This window comes from Mytilus californianus, unplaced genomic scaffold, assembly GCF_021869535.1.
Source record: "Mytilus californianus isolate M0D057914Y unplaced genomic scaffold, xbMytCali1.0.p SCAF_13, whole genome shotgun sequence".
NCBI classification, from domain to species: Eukaryota; Metazoa; Mollusca; class Bivalvia; order Mytilida; family Mytilidae; genus Mytilus; species Mytilus californianus.
In genome coordinates, this window is record NW_026262615.1 from 21,189,304 (window position 1) to 21,201,144 (window position 11,841).

General features: G+C 32.2%; 1 protein-coding gene across 1 annotated transcript; it reads left to right on the forward strand.

The window, feature by feature from the left end:
- The first annotated feature begins 1,829 nt into the window (after nucleotides 1–1,829).
- Nucleotides 1,830–7,741, forward strand: LOC127723361 (solute carrier organic anion transporter family member 3A1-like). Its single transcript, XM_052229933.1, has 5 exons — nucleotides 1,830–2,035; nucleotides 3,415–3,553; nucleotides 5,223–5,380; nucleotides 5,827–5,891; nucleotides 7,253–7,741. Exons 1-5 carry the CDS (start codon nucleotides 1,992–1,994, stop codon nucleotides 7,609–7,611), a joined length of 765 nt encoding a protein of 254 aa, XP_052085893.1. The 5' UTR covers nucleotides 1,830–1,991; the 3' UTR covers nucleotides 7,612–7,741.
- Nucleotides 7,742–11,841: the final 4,100 nt, after the last annotated feature.

The following is an 11,841-nucleotide window of genomic DNA, read 5'->3' on the forward strand; positions in this document are numbered from 1 at the left end:
TTTTTTAAAAAGTAAACGATCAAATTGCCATCTTTAACTAAGTATTAAAAACAATGAGAATATAGTATTTTGGAGAACAATGGGTTTTCGTACATAATTGCAGATGTTAATATTTCGCCACGAGATCCAAGATGGATTGGCGCCTGGTGGATTGGATTTTTAACATTCGGATTAGGAAGTATATTAACTGGACTTCCGCTTATGTTTTTTCCAAAACGATTTCATGTGAAACCTACCAAGGTGGACAAGAAAGAAGTGAAAAAGAAAAGAAAAACCAGAGTAATAGAAGGCACGAAAGGTACAATGATGAACTGTAATTCCAACCTGAAAGAAAATTTGTTTCTGAATTGAACAAATAAAATTGTTCCATAAAACACAAACATTTGCCTTAATAAACGACATAATCATCCGTACTAAATATGTTATTAATTCGATAAAATCTTGTCGAAGATAAAAAAAAAAACAATAAATTCCAAAGATGATAATACCGATGTTAAACAACGACATATCTAACAATACATTTAATTGATGTCGTCAACCGACAGAAGTGTTGAAAGAAAATAATTTCAAAATTTGTATTTTCGCAAAATGTTCGGTCAAAGCTTTTGACACAGTATTCAGTTGAACTTAAACTACTGAAATACAACAAGTACATGTTGTGTTCAAATCTCTGAAACACGAGTTAATTGGGTTTTATATTTTCTTTTGAATTGTAGCTATTTGCATATATACGAACTATTACAAAACAAGATAGCTCATGAGCGTATACTTTTTTCAATTTTCAATTTGTTTCTATAAAATAAGGAGATGTGACATGACTGTCAATGAGCCAAGTACCCACCGAAGTTTTAATGACGTTGATTTAAATAATATGTAACCGTACGACTTTCGCACGACCACTGTTAGGTCATTTTTAGTTTTCAACTATGTTCTACATTCTCTCTGAAATTGTAAATCAGAGCTACACAATGTATTGTCATAAATACGAAATATTATAACACAGCATATATAATGCACTGACACATCTTTTTTTAAGATTTTTTTAAAGATCTATACGGACTGCTTCGTAACAAACTGTACGTACTGATCATTGTGAGTCGGTGTATGATCCTTATTCTAGTAAGCGGGAGTGTTGCATTTGGACCAAAATACATTGAAACTCAATTCACTTTGCCAGCTTGGAAGTCTAATTTAGTTATAGGTATATTTATTATTCAAACTGATAGATTACAAATGAACAATTTCCTTATCAACAATTTAATCTTCTTCAACTTCACTATAGTACTATTGCTAACGTTTGCAGACAAATTATCTCAAAACTTCTAAAGCATTAATATTAGACCACACAAAAACATCTCAACCAGACAACAAAATGCACCCAATCGGTAAGATGAGTTCAAATGGAAGACGATTTCTACAATTACAAACTCATTACCCTCAATAGGTAATTTGAAGCATTTTGAACGAGCTCCTACATATAACATTATCATACACGTTCTTGGCTTTGATCAACGGAATGCTTATACGAATCTGTATTCGACTCCTAAGACTATTCTGCTATATCTTGCCCTTTCAAAACAAAGAGTACGGTTGATAAAAATAATAATACTGTATATTTAACACATAGTAAAATTGTGGATAAAAAAGACTAAGACCCCCAACAAACACACATTTCGATTTCAAGGAGAAACAGATTTAGACTGTTTTTTCTTGTGTATAATTCACATTCTCAGTTAATTGTTAGTGAAATTTGCATAGGTCAGACGAATGTGACAATCGTTAATTATCTAAGCATGGCTACTTTCTAGCTTAATTAGACAAATCAAACTGTAAAATTGGTGTTCATTTCAGGTGTGACTCGGATTATAGCAATTTCTGTCGGAACTTTCGTTGGTGGATATCTTACGTCCAAAAAGAAGCTTTCACCGCTAGGATGTGGAAGATTAATCGTTATTCTGTCATTATTTACCCTTGTACACTACTTGATACAAATGTTTCTGGGTTGTCCGACTCCAAAAATAGTTGGATATGGCAGGTTTGCTGGCTTTTATTTTAAATGTATACCCACACTTTTATTCTTTGATCTTAATAGGTTCTTTTAAATGTTTTATTCAGGATGGATACAACCATTTCCATCTTCAAAGACAATGAGTTTGAATATCTCGTTAGAATAGTGTTTTGAACTACTTCGCCTTTAGACGAAACTAAGAAAACATCCAAATGATCTCGAAGAATATGAAAAGAACTGAATTAATTGCTGTGGCAGTGGATATGTGTTTAAAAATTGGCTTAAAACTGCACATCACTTATTTGTGTATAAGTCCGGCTTTTAAGATACAATGTAGGTAAAGATTAAAAAAGTTGCTTTAGAAATATTTACAGATAAACGTCAAGTATATATTATTCTAAATAATAAGGATGTTCTTGTCCCAGGCAGAAAACCCTGGCCGTGTTAGGCGCAACGTTTTGGAAGTTTTGGTCCTCAGTGCTCTATAGCTTTGTACTTGTTTTGGCTTTCAAACTTTTTCATCTGAGCGTCACTGGTTAGTCTTGTGTGGACGAGACGCACGTCTGGCGTATTAAATTCTAAACCTAGTACCTTTTGTTAGCTATTATTCGCGTGTTTCTTTGTCCTATATGTTCTCCCATTTATTTGTATTGTAGTCATATCATGTAATGTTGTCATTTTAATGTTATATTTAACATTGCCATAAAAGCGGGAGGTTTGGCATGCCACAAAACCAGGTTCAACCCACCATTTTTTTCTTAAAATGTCCTCTACCAAGTCCGGAAAATTGCCATTGTTATATTATAGTTCGTTTCTGTGTGTGTTACATTTTAATGTTGTGTTTTTGTTGTGTCGTTGTTCTCCTCTTATATTTGATGCGTTTCCCTCAGTTTTAGTTTGTAACCCGGATTTGTTTTTATCTCTATCGATTTATGAGTTTCGAACAGCGGTATACTACTGTTGCCATTATTTATGCGATTTCTCAATAGGCGAATACATGCACTTTGCCGTATACAAAATTCCTATGTCACAATGCTTATGCTATAACTTCACTGTAATAACCGATTGTTCAATGACGTCGTTTACGCCGATTGTCCAGAGTTCAACCTGTGTAACTCATTCATAAAAAAACAACTCGAGATTTGTTTATTGATCTTGTTTGACCCGGGACACACTAGAAATGAGAATAACAAATATAACTTAGCCAAATTGTCGAGTATAAATCATCTATGCCATACAATCATACATTAAATCCAATATTATCAAACTAAATCCCAATAAGGTTTATTACAAATATACAAAACTACTAATACACGAAATTATCTTCAATCTTTTACTGTGAATTTACATGTAACCAATAAACAATCAATTATACTCATGTGTTGATATCTCTTTTTCAATTTTAGAAATTCAAGCAATTCATCTGATATCTGTTCAAGTAATTGCAACTGCAATTCTGAGGACTATTTTCCTGTGTGCGGTTCGGATAACAAGAACTACTTTTCACCTTGTCATGCCGGTTGTTCAAGTATATCCACATTGCAGGTACATGTTTCACAGATAAATAAGACTTACAAGGGGGTATAAATGAGGTTAGTTACCAAAACCAATAAGTTATTTCAAAATATACGACACCATGACAAAACGGAACAAGAGAGAGTGTTTGCCATGGTAACAAAAAGACCAAGAATTTTTATCAAACAATTTTCACAACAGGACAAATCAAATGGATTATTATAATAAGCCATTCATATACGGTTGATCATGACCTCTATAGCGTAGCTGTCCAAAAATATAATGATTTCCTTCAATGTTCTTGATATATTTAATCGAGAAAGATGCACATTATGACGAAATAAAAAAGACTACTTTTAGAGATATCGCAAATAATCTAGCCACGTGTTATGTGTCTGAGGATCTCATCACCAGTTGTGCGTTCACTTTTTATGTCTCTGTTCGTTCAGATTCAGCTGTGATATAACTGTAGGTCTATGAATATGTGATAAAATATTCAATGAAACAACTATACTAATATATCAGAAACCAAAGACTAAGACGTCAACAACTGCATTTCATCGCGCGGCTGTCAGCTATGAGCAAAACATGGACCGTTTAGAAAAATACAAAAAAAAAATGTTCAGCAGCCAGATTTAACACAGTAAACGACAACCAATGAATAACAAACTCCTTGCTTGGGACAGGCAAATGAAAATGCAGCGGAATCAAGCATATGTCGGAGCGCATAACCTCTTCCCAATCCTGCGATAGTTGTGTGGTAAAACAACATAAGAACAAACTGTAAAATTCAATTTGAAAGGAATTGGCTCCACATATCGAAACATATAACTAACAAAAAGCCATAGAACATCAGGAAAATTAAGTCTTTACAGTTTGAAAACATTAATTGCAATAGGCGCTTATTCATCGAGTAAGATTTTAAATTGACCTTTTGATGTCCATCTTGGGAGAGATCGTGTCGATAACAACTTGTGATGACGTCTGCCTTAAACTCTTTACTCATTTTCTTAAACTGTGTTTTCTCTGTTTCCCAGATGCACAATTCATGTTTTACTGCAACTAGTTCAGCACAGCTGCTGTAAGACTGAAAATCACTTTGCGTGTCATCCATAAAAGTCCGGAACTGGCGTTGTTTAAACATTTTAAAAAAAATATTTGACTGTTTAAGTTTATAAGATTTGCAACATCATACGACAAAGCTTAAGTATTGTCCTAAACCATTCTTTGTTATAATGTTTATGTCAATGAGACATTAACGCAACGACCCACTAACCCAAACGATATCAAGAATGCATATTTGTTTTATACTGTGTTGCTGCAAAATATTTGTTTTATCCTGTGTTGTTGCAAAAATATAGGATTGCTTACTGTATTTTCTGGATAAAATTAGTGCTTAATACGAGAATATAAAATAAAACATGTACTAGTAATAAAAGTAGTAGGATCAACGTGTAAAGTTTAAATACAGATATCAATTGTGTAAATATGCAATGTAATGCAAAACAAGAAACATACGGAAAGACAAACACATAGAAGAAAGAATATTCCTTCTATAAATATAAATCAATCTTTTCTTTTTTGTTTGGGTTCTAACTTGTTTGCACGATCGGTACCTGTATAACGCAAAAGTGTATACGGTTGACTGTGCAAATAAGCAGAGTTGCAATATACATAATGTTTTACTTCTACTTAAAAGGGATTTACGAACTGTACATGTATCGGTCCAACAGCGACAGCTAAACCAGGTTTGTGTTCCACTGAGTGTCCAATGTTGGTGCCATATCTTGTTGTTACCTGTGTGTTTAGTTTGGTCGAATCATTAGTTATTATGCCAAGTCTCATATTCATGTTGAGGTTAGTTTATTATAATCGTTATCATCAATATTATATTTATTATTATTTTTATTATTTTAATTATTATTGTTGTTATTGTTGTTGGTGATGTTATTCTATATCTTTTCAATTTGACTTAATCAATGCAAAAGACATTTGATAATGTATAAAAATCGGTTCATTGAACAGATGAAAGTCTAGAATTAAAACAAAATGAAAGTAGAGGCGAAATGACTTTGACCATAATACACTAAAAAGCATTCCCAGATAGGGGTAGCAAACAAAACCTGTTAATTTTGATAATGGACAATTCTGGCATGATCTCAAGGTTGACCATCATGATAGGGTTCCAGTTTTCTCCTTGAAAATGTAATACTGAAGTTATATGTCGTTTTACACTTTTTATTTGAAGGTAATCATAAAACTATATCAAAACAGATTTAATATATTTTATTTTTTGTTTTTAGATCAGTCAAAGAAAATCAGAAAGGAATAGCTATAGCATTTTTCGCATTTATTTCAACTTTATTGGGTAAGCAGCAGTGAGGATGTTTCTACCCTCAGAATAGAGAACCTCAGCTGAACTTCAAAAAACCTTTCGGAAATTTAGGTCCTCAATGCCCTTCAATTTGTACTTTATTTGATATATTTTTATTCGAGCGTCACCGATGAGTCGTTTTGTAGACGAATCGCGCGTGTGATGTACATGATTTTAATAAAGGTACCTATGATGAGTTTATTTGTTAAACATGTTCAAAAAAAATCTCGTTTACCTTCCAATGTTGATAAAACATCCAGCCCGGGAGTATGCGACTGGTCATGTCCGTTGTTTATCTGATTGTGTCTCCATATCTCTAATCAATAACTGAATCACACTTTCAGACTATATTGACATTATGTTTCTTTTCTCACTGACGGTATATGTTTCCCATAGCAAACATGTATTTAGTTTATATGATTTCGCTTGTTGCTAATACTTTCAAAACGGGATAACAAAATGTATTAACTTTGGGGAAAAAGGAACAATTCTTGAGGTACAATGTATTGATCATGTAGTAAATATAAAACATAAACTTAGCTTGATCATTTTGAGGGTAATGTCTGGACTAAAATTAAGGTACAGTGCTGCAAATTGTCTGTCAATCTTTAAACGAAATAAATTTTACAACGGATCGTCTTCCATTTCACATCGATTACTTCGATCCTCTTGGTACGCTGGAGTATAACACATTCAAAACAATGACTCCAGAATCCATAAAAAACTGTAAGATTCATTAAAACTACTGTAAACTAACTTATTTTTGCAACATTCGCTAGTTGAAAAATAACGCGAATATAAATCTTCGCGAATTTGTTAAACTTTTATCTTCCTTTATATAAATAAGTCAAAATAATTTAAAAATCGCGAAAAGTCGGTTACGAAGGGATAAACGCGGAATAAAGTATCCGCAAAAATAAGTTGGTTTACAGTATTAGGTCTTACATATAGTTAATAGTTTACCCAACTAGAACTATCAAACGCACAATATAAAGCCATATAATCTTTGCTGTTTCAAACTTCAAACAGGATGGATTCCTCATTATTATTCTTTAGTGCAAATAAGAACTGTATTGCGCGTCGTTGGTCTTTAACTTCAGTTAAAAACCATGGCGGTTTCAAACCCGAGTTATAACTATAGTTAAAATTTCTTCGAAATGTGATGTTTAGATAACACTTAAAAGAAAGATGGTCAATGACTTATTTTTGGAGTTGTTTTATATTATATTCTACGATTTTTGTGAGTTGGTTATTGTGTACTTATCGTTATTCACGTTTCTTTTGTAAATATAATCGTGATTTTAAATACACATTTTGTAAATAGAACCTTTGTAACACATTAATTTATATTTTAGGTTGGTTCTTAGGGCCTGTTATCTTTGGAGAAATTATTGACATGTGTTGCAAAATATGGAGCTCTCGGTGTGGAGTAAAGGGATCATGCGCGTTGTACAACAATGTGAACTTCCGATATGCCATCTATGGTTTCAGTCTCATTCTGAGATGCATTGTTCTAATGATAGAAATCGTAGCTTACTTAATTGCAAGAAAGAAAACAGATTGGAGTATTGGAGAAACAAGACGTGAAAGTAAAATCGACATGCCTGAAAAACAAAGTTTCATCGTTGATGAAAGGTATACCAATGAAAACAATAGTTACATGGAGACATTTTTAAAGGATACGGAATTTAAGGAAACAAAAATTTTAAGTTAATTTAATCGAATTACAAAATACAATATCTATACATACGTGAACTCTTATGTAAACGTTTAATCATCCTACGATATTTTATAAGAATTCTAACGTAACATGCATAATGATATTAAAGATCTGCGTCCCTCTTTGTCGATTGCTGTGATTTTTGTTTCGTAATAAAAACAAATGTATGACTGCTTGCAAAACAAAAACAGAATGAGCAGGAAGAAATCGCAATAAACCTTTTCTTACTATGAATAAAAGAGATGTTGAGTATACGTCAATAGACGGCAAGACAATGACCAAAATAATAAAAAAAAAAACACAAATAGATGCAATTTATAGTTTTCTACGGTTTCTATAAAATAACTTAAGCATTAAATCGTCTACAGTATAAAAATGTTGCGAATAAGTAAGAGACAATTTAAGTATAACGATGTTCAAAACCCGGAAATCTATTCATCTTGAATATACAAACCAACATAACAAAAAACTGGAACAAGTCAGAAAAGGAGCGAGACTTGATGCGTCGACATGATGAGCATCTCCTGATATGCATGTTTCACTCATCAAAGTTACTAGGCGTAATTTTGTTTTTTGATTTTGGTAGGTTTAAGGATGATCGCTCCTCTTGTTTTTGAATTTTTGTCAGATGTTCGGAATCCTGTGGTTTTATCCATGTAGTGCTAATAAATATTTTGCCCGCTAACCCCTACTTTTCTTTTCGTAATTTTATTACATATAGTTTAAAAATATTTGAAAATCTTATAAAATCCTTGTTATTTTTTTCATAGTGTTTGAAAGAAAAAAGGTGTCAAAGTTAAATATATGAACATTCTAGAGAGAATCATTTCCCGCCAATTTTTCAATGGCTTATATCTCGAAACCAAGGACACGGATCCTTCATTTTGTTTCTGCTTTTTCAGTTCCGATATGTTTATACTATCAATTAAAAAGCTTGTTATTTTGAAACATCCTTAATACACCTGCGTGTGAAATGCTACTGGTTTCGGTACTGTCATAATTCATAACGGATATTGCTTAATTGAAAATTGTCGTTTTTATTTTTTTATTTAAAATCAAGGAATGAATCTCCCTTATCATGACAATGAAAATGTCTGATTTCTTATTCAGGTTTTGGTTCAATTTTCGTTCTTTTTGACTTTTTTGTTATATCTTCCAGTGTTTGTACATGATGGATTTTCAAATATTGTTGTCTAGGCCGTTACTGAAGAGACATTATTTGTCGACCTGCGCAGTAAAATTTGTACCGTCAATGATATTATGACATACCTTTTTTTTGTTTTTCAACTGGTGCATTTAGAAATTATTAAGAAACAAAATCTCCAACTCTCATAGACAAGACTTACCTTGTGCTTACGTGGCGACACTTTTGGGTCCTTCCAGTTTGTTTATTGCTCATTTTGAATTCAAGTGTTGATACACCAATGGCTCTTTGCCATAGAAGTGAGAGGTTTAGCTAACTATTGAACCAGGTTTCACTCCCACCATTTTTTACATAAGGAAGTGCATGTACCAAGTCAGGAATATGAGAGTTGGTTTCGATTCGTTTGTTTTATTTGAGTTTTTGTTTTTGCAATTTGATAAGGGACTTTCTATTTTGAATTCTCCTTGGAGTGCAGTATTTTCGTTATTTTAATTTCAATATTTTCGGTTTTATCATTCATGATTTAGTTTAAACATATTTTATTCGCTAAGTTTAAGCATGTTCGCTCTTTTGTTTAAAAATAACAAGCTTTTAAAAAGACTGTTATAAATTGACAGTATATAAAAAGAGAACTTGAAAAGTTAAAAAAAATGACAGGTCCATGTCTTTAACCCCCTATTGTCACATCTTCCTTTTTTATCCCCTATTTCTCATATCTCAAAACGCGAGTCATTCTCTCATTGGTGGTAGATCTTTAATCGTTCTGTTGAACGTTGTTTTTGAAGTTATCTCGTTTATTATATAATTTCATGTAAACAAAAAAAACATAATGATTGATCAATATTTAGGAAGAAGATTGTAAAATAAGGTCAGGCAGCGTTTTTATGTGAGTTTATATTTCAGTACATGTTGTTATTTAATTGTATTCCAAATGTGCGTTCATGTTACATGTATTATGTAGTAGAGTAATTTGAATATTTTGGTTTATCTGATGAATTTAGATGGAACGTTATATTTTACCTTACATGAACTAGGTTGCTCTAATGTCAGGATGATTGGACAAAATACACAGTATATCCTTAACTTTAATCTATATTTGTCTACAACTGAATCATACTTCAACTTGGAAAATCGATAAGGATTAATTAAAAAAAATTGGGAGATTCTTCTTTTATTTTAAAATCACTCTGTGTATACAGATGTTAAATATACCAGGATTATAATTGTATACGACCGACGCTGGTTTTTTTAACATAAGACTCATCAGTGGTAGACGTAACAAAACATTTTGGACACCAAATCAATTACGAAGTCGAATAGCATTGATTATAGAGCATTTAAAAAAAGATTCTACCAAGTGTGGTCTAGGTTATCAAAGTCTTTGGATAATAAATTATTAGTGCTTCATATAGGTTTTACATTTTATGAACAGTAAATTAACATTTAAAGAATGCATCAGTGACAGTTTATGTCAGCAATGGAGTGATGGCGTGTTGAACGGTGAGCTGTTGATACCTGTAAATAGGCTTAAAACACCGGTAGCCTTAGTGTTTCAGAATCAACGAAATGAAAAATAGTCATATACATTTAGGTGTTTTTCTTTGGGTGTTCCTGGTGCAGGTGAGTCCAGAGCTGCAATTCAAACGCAATGCTATTTTCGTTTTATTTACTTTTGTATTTATCAAGGAAGTGTATACTATATACTGTATGGTCTATCAACTACACAAACCTTTATATTGGTGTATTTGTAAAATTTACTATCAACTACAATATGTTTTGTTGTTGTTGTCTCTGTTAGATTATTTGAATGTTTGTTTGAATGTCAAGTCAGTTGTGATGTATGCCTGTAAGTTTAGAGTTTTGGGCGGTGAATCCCAAATATTGTCATATTAACAATGATTAACTTATTGTGTCTATTATGTCTATCAATATAACGGAACAAGAAACATTATACAGTTGTCTCGTTTGCTAGCTATAAACCAGGTTTAACTTATCATTTTTTTAGGCTGACACGGTATTGCTAATTTCCCAAATCTCGCTTTCCTACTTACCAGTTTTTCCCTTTTAACTAGATCCAACTGTTTTTTAAACTGTTGTTTCTCTTTTTTTTTTTTTTTGTCTCTTTGCCATGGCGTTTTCAGTTTATTGTCGACTTATGTGTTTGAATGTTCCTTTGGTGTCTCTCGCCAGTCTTTTACCTTCTATTGTCACATCTCCACTTCTTTACCCCTATGTCTCATATCCCAAATGCATGTCATCCCCTCATTGATGGTAGATCTTTAATCGTCTCTGCTGCATGTTGATTTGAAGTATTCTCGTTTATTATTCAATTTTTCTGTAAACACAAAATACATATCGATAAATCAATAATTAGGAAGTAGATTTTTATGTGAGTTTATACTTCAGTTCAAGTTGTTGTCTAGTGATATTACATATGTGCGTTCATATTACATGTTTTATGTAGAATAGTAATTTGAATAATTTGGTTTATATAATGAAATTAGGAGGAATGTTATATATATTTACCTTAAATGAACTAGGCTGCTCTATTGTGAGAATGAATGGACAAAATACACAGCATATCCTTAACTTTAATCTATATTTTTCTACAACTGAATCATCCTTTAACTTGGAAAATCAATAATGTTTAATAAAACAAAATTTGGAGATTCTTCTTTTTTTCAAAATCACTCTGTGTATACAAATGTCAAATATACCAGGCTTATAATTGTAAAAGACAGACGCGCGTTATTTTCTACAAACGATTCATCACGGCTGAACGTAACAAAATATTTTTGACACCAAATCAATTACGAAGTAAAAGAGCATTCATTTCATAATAAAAACATTTAAAAAGATTCTGCCAAGTGTGGTGTAAGCTATCTAAGTTTTTGGATAGTAAACCATTATTTTTTCAGATAGGTTTTACAGTTTATGAACAGTTGATTTACATTAAAAGACTCCATCAGAGACAATTGATGTCAGCACGGGCATTATGGCCTGTTATGTTGACCGCTAAGCTTTTGATACCTGTAAATAGGCTTGAAACACCGGTAGCATTAGTGTTTCAAAATTGACGA

Excerpts from the sequence above, each read along its gene's own strand:
- LOC127723361 (XM_052229933.1), top strand. The coding sequence starts at position 1,992 with ATGTTTCTGGGTTGTCCGACTCCAAAAATAGTTGGATATGGCAG. Across the intron at positions 2,036-3,414 it reads AAAATAGTTGGATATGGCAG|AAATTCAAGCAATTCATCTG; the intron begins GTTTGCTGGCTT and ends TTTCAATTTTAG. Across the intron at positions 5,892-7,252 it reads ATTTATTTCAACTTTATTGG|GTTGGTTCTTAGGGCCTGTT; the intron begins GTAAGCAGCAGT and ends TTTATATTTTAG.